Below are 14,114 nucleotides of genomic sequence, written 5' to 3'. Positions count from 1 at the left end.
TCCCAACATAACCCGTAGAGCTACAGTCATTGTTTGTCAAGGCATGGCTCAAATTCAGGTGCAGCTATCGCGGTTCATTTGTACCGCAAGAAATTATTTGCGACGTCGTGCGATACAGTAATTAAGTGTCTGCTTCACAATCTGAATTAATCATCAGAGTCACACTGACACAGCGAGCTAACAATTGCAGTACATACTTTAAACCAGGGAAGGCCAAATTGCCGGTGAAATTTTTTCTGAGCTTGTGATTGGACCTAAATTAATGGGCCCACTATGCACATTGGGCTCAGAATCATTTAAAGTGGAGTATGTTAATTAGGAATTTAATAACGGGACATGGAATTTAATCAGGGACCAAATTAAAATATTCCTTCACACTCCATGCTTTTCCTTCAAGAACGGGTAGTAGCCATACCGCATTTTCACCTAAAAAAACACTATGCGCAATTAATTGGCTTACAAAAGGAATGAGCGGTTTTCTTGCTTGATTTTTAGAGAACAAGTTTTGAAGGTGGAAATAATTAATTGGTATGTGTTTTCCACTTTGAGCTGTGCCAAATATGTAAATGTAATGACCGCTTCCACTTCGATATGAGAGAGACTAACACCACAGGTTGGGTCATCGTACGTGTGTACATATAACTTGTAAAGTTCTCCTTATGGTTACTTTTAACAGCATCTGATCATGAGATATGAAACTTTCAAAAATTATGATACATGGGGTCCTCCATCTAAGATAAACTCCTGAAAATTTTATTCATAAAAACAGAAGAGATTTTTTTATTTATTTTTTTTAAAAAGGAAGGCCATGCGTAGAATTTTTACATTTATGCAGCAATTAGTAGCGAAGCAGTGGTAGAAGAAGAAGAAGGACAGAGGTTGGATCGACAAAGAGGACAGCTTGCCTTGTTTTGCAGCCATTTATCAACGCATTCAGAATGGAAGACATGCATGCATCCGGGAATCACCTTTACCCTTTCATTTTCTTCGAACAAAGCCAAGCAGATTGAGCACTCGTTATTATATTCTTCAACACTAGTACTACTGCTGCTACCCACTGCACCTTCCAACTCAGAACTACTACTACTTACCATAGCAGTGGTACTGCGCAATGAGCTATGCAAGAAAACGGGCAAGCTATTGATTGTGGCTTCATCAAGTCCCTTGTTGTTGTTGTTGTTCTGAGCCATCGAAACGCCAATTATTCCTCCGACTCCGAGTACTGCAGCATAAGCACTGGTACTTGTGCGGCCGGATGACGATGAAAACTGGCGATGTTGGCGAATAAAATAGAAGAAAAAGATGGTGATGAGGATTATGATGGACAAGACTAGAATGGCGATGACGGCTAAGCTGTGATTGTGAAACTGCAGACTCAGGTTGAGGTCAGAGAGATACCAATTATGGGTACTAGAGGCCGGTTCTACATCGTCTTCCAAGGCCATAAATTAAAAACTCTCAACTTACTGCTACTAATCAACGAACCGGATGGATGGAGGTTGGAAGCGTTTTTGAAAGAGAGATCAGATATGAAGCAGAACAAGTACTGGTGTAGTTACTGGGATGGATATGGAGAGATTTGAGTGAGTTATGGAAGTTATGGGGATCGAAGTATGGGGCGCCAGTACTCTTTAATTGTATATCACAGTACAAGCTGATCACAGGCACAACATCAGCTTCTTTTGCTTGTTGATTGGTGAGATAGCATTTGTTATCAGTTGGCCAGTAATAGTTTCGAGTTTCAACTGCATGACAACTCACTATCCCCGGAAGCCAGTAACTTTGCCTGTAAGGACTTGGATGGGTAATCAGCCATTCGGCCCCAATTTTCTGTATCTTTTTCGACCCTTGAATATTTGGAAGCTTTTAGACAGAAAGCTCTTATATTATAGGACAATGCTACAGTGCCTATAGTTATGGTAACGATATTAGAGAAACCTACTATTACAGGTTTCTATTACCTTTAGTGACAGATCCAATTTTTTAGCGACTTTTGAAATATTATATTAAAATAATTAATATTAAATTTAGTAAGTTTTTAATTAAAACAAGTAAATTTATGCCTGAAAAATAAGTTTTTGTCAGAAATAGAAATTTACACTTTGAGTAATTTAATTTACTTATTATTTGACGAAAATTACTTATTTTTGAATTAAACTTACCAATACTACAAGTAAAAAATGTTCATATTTAAGTAAAAAAATTACCAGTTTCTAAAAACGGTTTTGGGTTCCTGAAACACTTTCGGATATCATCTTGTCAAAGTCATCTCCCTCTTATTACTTAGTTCTCAGTTCCAACATACGATTGAAGGCAAAGATTTCCACTTTGGTCCACACTTTCTCTTGGTTACAAGCGAATAAATTTTCCCACTTCAAATTTTCATCTTCAGTTCCCACTTTCCCTCTATCCTTTCTCATCGATAGATTGTTTTTGGGTGCTGCCAAATGCAGACACAACAAAAGGGTTTTTCGACGGTGGTAGCCAATCAAAGATAGCAGTGACAAGGTTAGCCCATCATGTCCTCTTGAAATCGTTTGATTATATTGCTGTAATTTATTTATATTTCATTTGTTTTGTTTGTCAAGATTTTCTTGTGAAATCAAGGCTGAGAATTTGAAGATTTTATTGCAATTTTGGGGCTGAAAATGTCCACTGAAACATCTAGCCTTGATTTGGTTGTAGTTTGGATTGTCTACTGGTAAAACATGCTTAATAGCCATATGAAGCATCTAGGACTTGACTAGGCGTTTAAGTTAAATGTGATTAATTTGTGAATGCATATAAGATGTTTGGTGAAATGTCAAAGAGAAATCTGTGTGTTATGATTGCTACTCTGTGCTCTTCAGCAGCCAGAGATGAGACCAGCTCTTAAAGAAATCACCCTCGTCAGTTGACAACAGCGCTCAAGATCACCCTTGGGATTGGCTGAAAATAGACCTACTTCTGTTGGAAACTAAATAATCATATTAGAGACAGTGATTTCATCTTCCTTGTACCTGCTTTCTTCCTCTTCTTCTTCTTCTGTTTTCCCCCCCTTTTGTCTTATGGGTTTTTGTAGCTTTTCTTTTTTTTTGTTGTTGTTGGGTTTAATCAGATGTACATATTTAGATGAGAAGCACTAATACTCTCTTTCCAGTCTTGTTTGTGGTGATGGGATGAGTGCAGCTTCATCAGTTTCTTATAATATAACTTGAAATTTTGCAGAGAGGGAAAAGATATTAATATACCTCCTTCAATTTTGCATAAAGGGATGTTTTCCTATCTTCCTTTTTTGCTTGATTCTGAATTTTTTGCCTTTTTAATTTCTGGTGTTCCAATATATATATATATATATATTTTTTTTTTTAAGCTTTAAGTTCTTGAATCTAAGGTTGTGAATTTGCTGCGTCCTGATTCTTCCTCCAACCGACAAAACAGAGGTCCTTGCTGTTTTCTTTGATTTTAATTTTTTTGTCCTTTATTGTTGTGGCTGTTTTGCAAAACGTGGAAGTTAAGGCCCCCTCAAGGGTGGGTTTGGCCGGTGCAATTCAATACTAAGAAATGAAAATCAGTAGAAATGACTTGCAGACAATGACTACCTATTTCCTGGAAAACGGTTTTGTCCTTTTTCTCTAGATATTTTTGATCTTTCATTTTGTATTCCCACTTGAAAAATGGAACACATTAATTGTTAGTTATCATATTGTCTCTGGTTGGCTGCCCCTTAAATTTTAAAAATTAGAAGTCATAAATCAGACTTTGATTTTTCTTTTCTATTAATTTTCGGTATGTATAAAAATTACCGCAATTATTTTCTATTAAAATGTGCCTAAGTATCCGTTGACAGCTTTGATGAATGAATTCTGTACTTATTTTCTATTAAAATATGCATAAGTATCCGTTTGTATATCCTCTTTCCTTTCCTCTTGCTCTCAATCCAGTGATCGGTAATGGGGTAGGTTGGTACTGATTGAAATAATTTTCTCGCAAAAAGTCTTCAACCAGAATTTTAAAAGGAAACCTAAGGTTTTGATGTTGCATTGGTCTTTCTTTTGTGTTTTATACGCTCGAGTTGTTGAGGCCTCCCTCTTTCTATCTCAGTCAAGCCAGATTCTTTGCTCCTGCGTTGTATGTTCTTGTTTCAGAAAGAGGGTTTATCAGGTTGGGTAGTTTAGTTCATGTTCTTGATGCTAGAGGGATGGAATTGTTTTTCTTATCAAAATGGCATGTTGTAGTTCCCTTTTCGTTCATTGTTGTGCGATAGATTTAGGTGATGAATAGCCGAGAGCTACGGAAAGCTTGTAAATGTGATTTTGCAGAGAAAGGTCCTGCTGCATTTTTTTTCTTTTGCTGATTAGTTCCCTTTGTCCCTGACGGTCAGCTCAGATTTTTGCTTTAATCCTGCAACAAAATGTAGCTTTTGATTTAGTTGATAATTGAGAGTTAAGATCCTGGTAGTTGGTGAACATGTCTGCATGCTGAAATGGAAAGAAAGTTGCGGTATGGAAACTTGCAGAACCTTGCGGATAAGAAATTGCAGAAGCATAAGAAAGCTTCGTAACATGCATGCAACAAATTTCAGAAATTGCATGTTTAACCCTCGAATTTTGGCTTAATGTTACTAAGGCCCATAACAATTAGGAAAATACAATCAATTTTGTCCCTTCAAAATCTGAATTGTTGTTGGCATGCCTTAATATGTTTTTTGGACAGATTTTTCGTGAATTTTAGGATGAAATAGGGAAGGTTTAATAATTTTGAAGAATTTATAGTTTTGATTTTCATTTGATTAATATTTTAGCTAATTTTGTCATTTAATCATAATAAATCAGTTTCCATTCATCATTTTGTGAAGTTTAGCATTTGATCTTGACAATGCTACAGTGCCTATAGTTATGGTAACGATATTAGGTGTTATACAATACTCAGCAAATCTTGAAGATGTGTTGTGGAAGTGTTGTGACTGCTATGCTATACTAATAGTCTGCAATTTCCTTCTAAGAAATAAGCATGACATTCACTTTCCCGTGGCATTTTTTGCTCTGTTAACCAAGTACCTGTGTGTTTAGGTGCTTTGCTTGTCTCCATAAAGCCTCTAGTTATGATGCTTGAATTTTCACGCTTGGAATCTGCAGGGGACAAATGAATGTCTGGGATGGTATATTACATGGGATTGAATCCCCCCCTTCTTTTTGGTTCAAGGGTAACTGAAACAAAATAGGAAACAGTTTGCTATAGACAAGTTTCTCACATTAAAATAGGTACAAGTGGTTTACTATAGACATGTTTCTCACATGGCTTGTTCTGCTACTAAAGCTTAGGGGCTTGAAGCACGCATACGTTTTAGTGTTATTCTTGTCATCATTTGGTTACTTCCGCTTCCAGATATGCTTTTCTTGAAAGTCATGTTCTTTTTCAGGACTGGATATCTCACCGGGACGGATTAAGTGAAAGAAAGCAGGGAAGAGAAAAGAGTTTGAGCACTTGTCTGTCAACTCTGCTCTCTGTGTGATCAAAGTTGAGAAGTTTATGTGCAGGGCGGCAATCTGTGCCTTATGGTGGGGGAAAAATAAAAGAATTTGAGGACGTGTCTGTCAACCTTTTCTGTGTTTGATCAATCTAGAGAAATTGAGGTGTTACCAAGCTGTCTGTACTTTTATCTCTGTTTCTTTTACGAGCTTTTAACCTTATGCAGTGATTGTGAATGGAATATGCAAGCAACTCTGTTTAAAGATGTTCCCTGAGATGTCCACTGTTACTCGTGCTATTGAAATTAGTAACATTGTAGAACCTGTGGAATCCAGGACCAATGAGCCTATTGAATGGGCATGTCTGAAACGGGACCATAAAGTATATGCATTTCTGGCTCAAGGTATTGCCGCCTTCCCAAGAAAAGATTGCTTGTCTGAGGCACTTGGTGCTTCAAGCACTGGCAATTGCTTGTCTGAGGCACTTTATGATTCTGCTCTGAAGCACAAGATAGAATGTGTAACATAGTCTCCTCCCGTAAGCTCTGCTGCACAAGGGAGAGTCCAGAGAATTTACTTTGAATAATGGGACAAACATTTAGCTAGGCACCTGCATCATATTGACATTTAATTCCTGCATCCGTGGACATAGAAGAACCAAGCAGCTCAACTTTCCAATCCCGCACAAAAAAAATGACAATGGATGGATCACTTTTTCTTTTATCACAGGAATATCCCATTAGTCTCGCAGCATATATAGAAATGTTTGTCATATGCACTCAGGAGAATACCGCTTCTGCTCTTCAAATATAAAGCACATTTAGTAAGATAGGAGAATAGCAAATATGCAGCACTTTCTTGTGCCTTATGAAGTTCATTAAGCAACCTTTTTTTTGGGGTGATTTATGCTTGACAATTTTAATTCTTGAAGATTTAATTTCACCTGTGAGGATGAAGTGATGATCGAGATTAGCTGATAGGTGTTTGGTCTAGTTCTTGGTTCACTCATCTTTTCTTGATTTTGTAACAAGTTTAATGGTTACATGGATGGAATACAAGGCATCTCCTGCTATGCATTGGTGGTGTGGTGTTGTTGACTTGTTATTTTCATAGCTAATTTTCGATCGGGTCATGATATTAACCAGAAATTGTAACCAACTCTCCAATTTAAAATAGATAGACGACAAAAGACCAGTGAGATCCTTATTGCGGGGGTATCCTCTCCAAACCCTGCTTTGGGTTATGTTTATCCGCGTTCCAGGAAGGATCCTCACCGACTCCGCTTCTTCTGTTATCGAATGGATAATTTGGAAACTTTCAAAACTAAAATCCTACAAGAGAGAGGATTATCGCCTAATCCCAGAACAAACCAGACGATTTCTGGTTTCCTGATCCCATCGTTCTTTAGAAATAGCTCTTTTAGCTCTGTATAAACGAAATCAAGACCTCGTCCACCCCTACAAATTTAACAGAAGTAATCCAACATATTAACATTAACAGCATCAAATGATTAACAGCATCAAAAAATTTAAGAAAACTATATTTTAGTAATTGTTGTCATTGACACTTAATTGAAGTTCATTAAGAATAATTGAAATATGTAAATATCAATACTCTATTCAAATGTAAATATTCAACCTAAGTAACAAAATAAATGATAGCTAAACAAACGAAATATGCGTTCAATTGATCGTGTTCAAACTACACATTCTGTTAATAGTTAGTATATATGAAATTGTATTTTCCATTTGTAGAAAATTAATATGCATTTTATATCTACTAACGAATATATTACCTATGTTTTGAACAAATCAAACGAAAACTTATGGTGTGATATGTATATAGTTGCTCACATTTATACGTATGCCATCATCCTTTCTTTATGCTGCAAATTTCTTTTGATTATATTTAGGGGTCGCAATTATAAAATGTCGACCTGAAAAAATGATATGAACCTAGCACGAAATTAATTGATTCGGATTGAGGTTTCGCGGGTTTGGGTCAGAATCGAGTCGCATGCGATGAACCCGAAATGAAAATGGGTCGAATTCGGGTCAAACCATGTGTGATCCGATACGACCCGATCACCTGTTTATGAATGAAATTTTTTTTACCTAACTAACCTACGTTATTCTTTTTGTTTCAAAGGCATTAATCACTTAATCCTAAATGAATTTATTTAACTTATTTGAAGTTGAAATTATTATATTTGGACAAATAATGTATTATATTATTTTTTACTTTTATACTGCTTATATTTATTTTATATTTGGTTTGGAACAAAACACTTTTACGATGTTTTTAATTTATTTTAGATTTGGTTTGGGATTATTTATTTAAATTTTTATTACTTGATTATGTAATTAGGCTCCGTTTGATAACACTGAATCTGAATTCTGAATTCTGAACTCTGAATTCTGAATACTGAAATAATTAATTTGTTGAATTTTAAGTACTGAAAAGAGATATATGAATGTCTGAATCTTAATGCTGAATCTATTTATACTGTTTGATAAATATTAATAACTTAATGCTTAAGAAGCTAAATTGTACACTTTTGCCCTTCTATCTTTTAATCCAAAAAGGAAATAGAACCTATGATTTAATTAACTTAAAATTGTTAGGTATGAAAATGACAATGATTGTGAAGAGCAATGCATACAATGACAACATTTCTTTGCGTGGGAAAAGGGTATGGTTTCATCGTTTTGAAAATGGGAAAACGAGCTTTTAATACTCCAAAAGCACGTTCAATTACATTTCTCAATCTTGCATGTGCTTGGTTAAAGCGTTATTCTTTTGATCTTGGACGAGAAGCATTTCGAAAATCAGACAACCAATATCTAATATTTCGATATGATGTCATAAAGCCACGTGTGTGTGGATAAGTTGCATCACATAAATAATATTTATCTGCACAAAAAAAAATATATATCAAAATATAAATGTTTGTGGATGAAAATTACTGCAAAAAAATTCTATTGTTAAAAAAAAATTTTGAATAGAGAATATCAGGTTGTTTTGTTTAATTAGATAAGGATTTTAAATAGGAAATATTAGGTTGTTTAATTAGATAAGGATTTTGAATGTAATTAACAAACAGGGATATATTTGGTAGATAAGATAAAGTAGTTGAAGTAAATCTCTTGATTCTTATCAAATTAAGCATTCAACTACGATTCTTGTGCTGAAAAAAATACATACAAATTCAGTACCACTTAATAAATTCAGCAGGTGAATTTTTATTTATCAAACACCCATAACATCTGAATGTCTGAATGAATTCAGTTGTCGCACTTTTTTATGTTATCAAACAGGCACTTAGTCTTGTGTGAATTACAAATTACAGTGGTAAATTAATAAATTAAAATTAAGTTTTGGGTCATTCAGGTCGTCCCGCCAACCTGACAACCTGGAATTTTCAGATTCGGGTCGGATATCTTGGCCCGTTTCGGGTTGGGGGGTCAAGTTCGGGTCAGCCAGTTATCTATTATACCTGGGTCTCAACTCGACCCGTCACTCCTATTTGGACCCGATTGCCACCCCTAATTATATTGTCAAAAAAATAACATATTTTACAAATTATTCCAATTTATTTACAAAATGTTACTAATTTCATTAGAAATTATGAAATTTAATCATGGTTTATTAATTTTTTACTAAATATAAATACAACTTATATCAGGTAAAAATATTTGACTTTGTTTTACTTTGATCACAAAAACTTGTGGTAGAAATAACGAAATAGTGACAAGGGTGCAAATTTCAAATCAACAACCAACGTACACTTAATTACGCTAATTTTTTAGTTGATCAAACTAATATATGCCATAAAGTAACTAGATTTTAGCATTTATAAATTGGCCATTTTAGCAGTTTATATACCATTCACCAATAAAAAATATGATTATTATAAAATGACATTTTATAATAATTTACATACTATTTGCCAATTAAAAGTAAGTTTGATAAAAAAAATATATATGCATATAAATCCATATTGTAAATGATACAAAATATATTTGAATCTCACGAAACTTAATCTATGGGTAAATTTACTATAGTTTTCAAAGATTATGCCACATTAGTACAAATTTAACTTTTATGCTTGTGACCTAGAAAATAAATTTATTAGAACACATAACCTTTGTAAATGATACATACATTTATTAAAATGCTTAAAACACATAACATTGATGAATGATACATACAACCATATATTATACATTTACGTTACCAACAATTACTAACTATAATATTAAGTTTCAATCCTTAACAAAAAAATCTTAGCATTATTTTAAATAAACTTTCTAATACTTGTTTCATATAAGTTTTTTTAAGTAAAATATTAAATTTATGCCACAAACTAGTAAGTCTTGATGATTAACCAAATTTACTATTCTATCAACAGGATTTACTATTAATCCGTGAAAACTTACTATTACTTGAACTAAACTTACTCTCCAAAAAGAAAGTTTCGAATAAAGGCAGTAATTTATTTATTTTTTTAAAAAGTAACTTTCAATTTTATTTCATTTTACTTTTTAAGACATAAATAGGATAACAAATTTCGTTACCATTTTTGATTTATTTTTTATTTGCTTTTAGCGACCATTTGATTATTTGATCGGTCTATCCACCTAAATAGGATAACACTTAAAAATAAGAAAGTAAGTTTTCTATCTAAAATAATAAGTTAACAGTAAAAAATTAGTAACTTTTATACTTCAAAAGGTAAGTTGGAATAAATATTAAACTTACTTTTTAAATAGATAAATTACTACTTTATTTCCCAAACTTACTTTTTAGAGAGTAAGCTTAATTCAAGTAATAGTAAGTTTTTATACATAAATATTAACTCTTGATAAAGTAATAGTAAGATGATAAAGTTTTAATAAATTTACATCTGAGACACAAGAAATAATAAGAGTTAAGGCCTAAACAAAATGAGAAATAATATAATAATAAAAATGACAAAATTAGTATAACAATTAATATAAGAAAATCAGTATGATCTTGATTTTTTTCCTTGGGAGATTGTTCATAAGAATAGGATCCAATAATTATAAATGAAAATCACATGCATGTATAATCTATTGTATAATTTAAATTATATTTAGTTCACCTATAAAATGGTTCTAAAATAATTAGTACACTATGATAAATGTTATTTTAACAACAAAATTTTTTTTTTACTAAAAGTCGGAAATATCCATGACATATGTATGAGGGATATTTTACCATTTTTGTATCTCACATCCAATCATTAAAGTTAATTTGAGAAAAACTGTTTTTGACAATCGAATTATTTTGAATTTAACCAACAAGTTGAGATTTTTTAAACAATAAAAGTGAAATATTTTGGGAACTTAGTTGTTTATTTTCCCGTAATAAAAAATTTAAAATATGACAAATTATTCTTACATATTTTATAAGGTCATATGCAAAAAAAAAAAGTTTTCATAGTATATTTAAAATGCTTCGAACATATAACATTTATAAATGATACGTACAATTGTAAGTTTCTTTAAGTAAAATAGTAAATTTATGCCACAAACTATTAAGTTTTGATGATTAACCAAATTTACTAATCTATCAACAATATTTACTATTAATCTATAAAAACTTACTATTACTTGAACTAAACTTACCCTCCAAAAACTAAGTTTCAGATATAGAGTAATATTTTACTTCATAAAAAACAAAGTTAGTTCCATATTTATTCAAGTTTACTTTTTGAGACATAAAAGTTACTAATATATCGAGTTAACTTACTATTCTTTATGGAAAACTTACTAACCACCATTTTAGGTACTATTTCATTTAGATGACCAGTACAACAGGTCATCAAATGGTCGCTAAAAGTATTTTTACCTGTTATATCAGGTAAAAATAGTTTCGTTACCATAACTATCGTTACTTCAGACTTTTCCTATATTATATACTAGCCAGAAGAATTTTATAGACAGAAATGTTTTGAAAATTTTACATGGAATATAACTTTTTAATTAGTACACGATTTATGGATTCATCCCTATATATCCTCGGGCTTGTTCTCAACTACTTTCATTTTGTAAAAGCTGATTTTCTACAATTGATTCTTAAAAATTGGATTTCTGAGAACAACTCATGTGTTCTCATTTCTTGTTAAAAAAAATCTATTTAAATAAATGCATGGATGTTCTAGAAAAAGTGTTTTGGTAGATAACTAATCCTGCTCTTAAATATTACTACTGCACAACATCCTCCAGACATCACCCTGAGTAATGTTTGATTGGGCATGGAAGAGATCTGCCATAATGTAATTGAATTCCTCTCGCAACTGTGCTCTATGTCCCACAAAACTCCCATGACTTTATGAGGATTAACGAATTTAGTTTGGTTCTAGGTTAGTGATTCTGTTTCGTTTGACTCCTGAAAATCGTGGTATTGCCTAATAAAAAGGTGAAGGTAATTGATCAACTTTAAGTAGACATTTGCTTTACAATAGTTATGGTCAAGTTGTCAAATGATCAAAAGTAACACTAAACGACCTTGAAAGATTTCACCCGTTCACCCAACTGTATCAATAATTGAAGACTGAAACGTCAGAGAAATTTATCTAACTATTACCTTGTTTGATAATCATTTTTTTAGCATAAATTTCGACTGTATTTTAGTTCAAAAAGTTCAATTCCAGTTAATATTATTTTCCAGGAATTAATTTCGACCCGATGATAGAATTGGAGATCAAACAATTCGCCATGCATCTAATCAAACCAAAAAAAATAGGAAAAAGAAAAAGAAGATGGACATTTAGAAGCTCAACCACGACCAGTTCTCAACCTTGGCAATATACACATGGTTCGAAGTCTCGGCCGAGATCGAGACGACTCGGCCGAGTCGTCACCGTCTCGACCTCTATCGATACGATACCGAAATACTTGACTCGCCGAGAAATCGACCGAGTCGTCACTGCGACGGATTGACTCGGCCGAGTCATTCCGAGTTATCCCGAGTCAAGACGAGAAATCAGCCGAGTCGCACCGCGACGGATTGACTTGGCCATTTCTTTTGCTATTTTTTAATTATTTTTATTTAGCATACTTTTTTATATTATTAACAATTTTTAGAATATTAAATACTTTAAAATTTGTGTCTCACCGAGACCACGACCGATATGCCGAAACCGATGTGAAACGTTCCGGGCCGCGACCGCGACCGCGACCGTGACTTTGAAAATGTGCATTGGATGTTTAAGCGACACCTGAAGAAAATATTTACTATCAATGTTACACTTCATCACGGCTGCCAATCTCTCTCTCTCTCTCTCCTGATAGACATTACGATAATGTTATAAAGCCCAATTCGGACCAATCGGTCAAATCAATTGAACCGTCAACCGGCTTCTTTTTTTGTCTGGGTTTGCTTAAAAAAATTAGTTAATTAGTATCAATTTACATCTAAATCAGTTGAACTGTCCAGTTCGACCATTGAACTGTTAACCCAAAACGGTTTTGTGAGAATATGTTGGTTCAATATCCAACCTTAATTAAATCAATAATTTTGAATTTGGTCAACTAATTTCATTAATGACATTCCAAATTTAATATTTTACCAATTACCCATACATAATTATCTCCAATTAATTGGACAATAACAATCGTTGCCTTATTCTATTCAATTATCTTTCTCTTCCATAATTACATATTAACTCTTGTTTAACATTTATAACATATAATTGACTATATTAGTTTTTTTAAATCTTGAATGTATTTCATTTTTTTGTTAATGCCTTTTAAGTGTTTTAATTTTTATCATATAAACTAGTACTCATATAATTTAGAAAAATTAAAAATATATGAAATAATACTGTTTAAAATCCTTTAACTAATAAAAGCTATTTTTGAGTTTCAAACAAATAATATTACTTAGAATAATAGAATAAGAATTGAAATGATTACATTTGACCATATGGCTTAAGTTTCTACGAATATTTGTTTATTTTTTAGATGTTTAATATTTATTAATAATATTTAGGGTAAAAAACAAAAAAACCCCCTGTGGTAAGTCTAATACACAGAAAAGCCCCCTATGGTTTCAAAATATACAACACGATACCTCATGTTTTGAACTAAATTGTAAAGGTGACGGAATCCGTTAAATTTAACGGAAATGACTTATTGGAACCTAAAAAAAAAATTTTATACTTAATTTTTATTAAATATACCTATTCTACCCCTTAACCCTCAATTCTCTCTATTTAGAGAATAAAACAAATGATTTTTTTGAGCTGTCTTTTGCTTAATTATATCAGGGTATTTTGGTCATTTTGTCCATTTCCGTTAACTTTAACGGATTCCGTCACCTTTACAATTTAGTTCAAAGCATGAGGGTTCGTGTTGTATATTTTGAAACCATGGGGGGCTTTTCTGTGTATTAGGTTTACCACAGGGGGCTTTTTTGTTTTTTACCCTAATATTTATGATATCACGAGTTAATAATGGTCAATTCAACGGTTGAACCAGTGATCTTTGACCCATTCATTTTTCTGGGTCAATAAATGGTTTGGGTTTTCAAAACCTTGCATTACGACTACTAATCCGACTTCACTACTTTTAATTGTTACGAATACTCCATACAATAATGACTGCGTTTGAAGTGAGGAATTTGACTAATGATTTG

The 14,114-nt window shown here is 32.7% G+C and overlaps 1 protein-coding gene across 1 annotated transcript; it reads right to left on the bottom strand.

Moving 5' to 3' along the window:
* Window positions 1-827: 827 nt before the first annotated feature.
* Window positions 828-1,445, bottom strand: LOC113774382 (RING-H2 finger protein ATL57-like). The gene has a single exon (XM_027318929.1). The coding sequence runs from the start codon at window positions 1,443-1,445 to the stop codon at window positions 828-830; it is 618 nt and encodes a 205-aa protein (XP_027174730.1).
* Between the last annotated feature and the right edge of the window lie 12,669 nt (window positions 1,446-14,114).

The sequence above is a fragment of the Coffea eugenioides genome, chromosome 1, assembly GCF_003713205.1.
Source record: "Coffea eugenioides isolate CCC68of chromosome 1, Ceug_1.0, whole genome shotgun sequence".
Classification (NCBI taxonomy): Eukaryota; Viridiplantae; Streptophyta; class Magnoliopsida; order Gentianales; family Rubiaceae; genus Coffea; species Coffea eugenioides.
Note: the sequence above shows the minus strand (reverse complement) of the source record. Positions and strands in the feature narration are given on the sequence as shown.

What these genes read in the sequence shown, in the direction of transcription:
- LOC113774382 (XM_027318929.1), bottom strand. Translation starts at nt 1,445, where the DNA reads ATGGCCTTGGAAGACGATGTAGAACCGGCCTCTAGTACCCATAATTGG.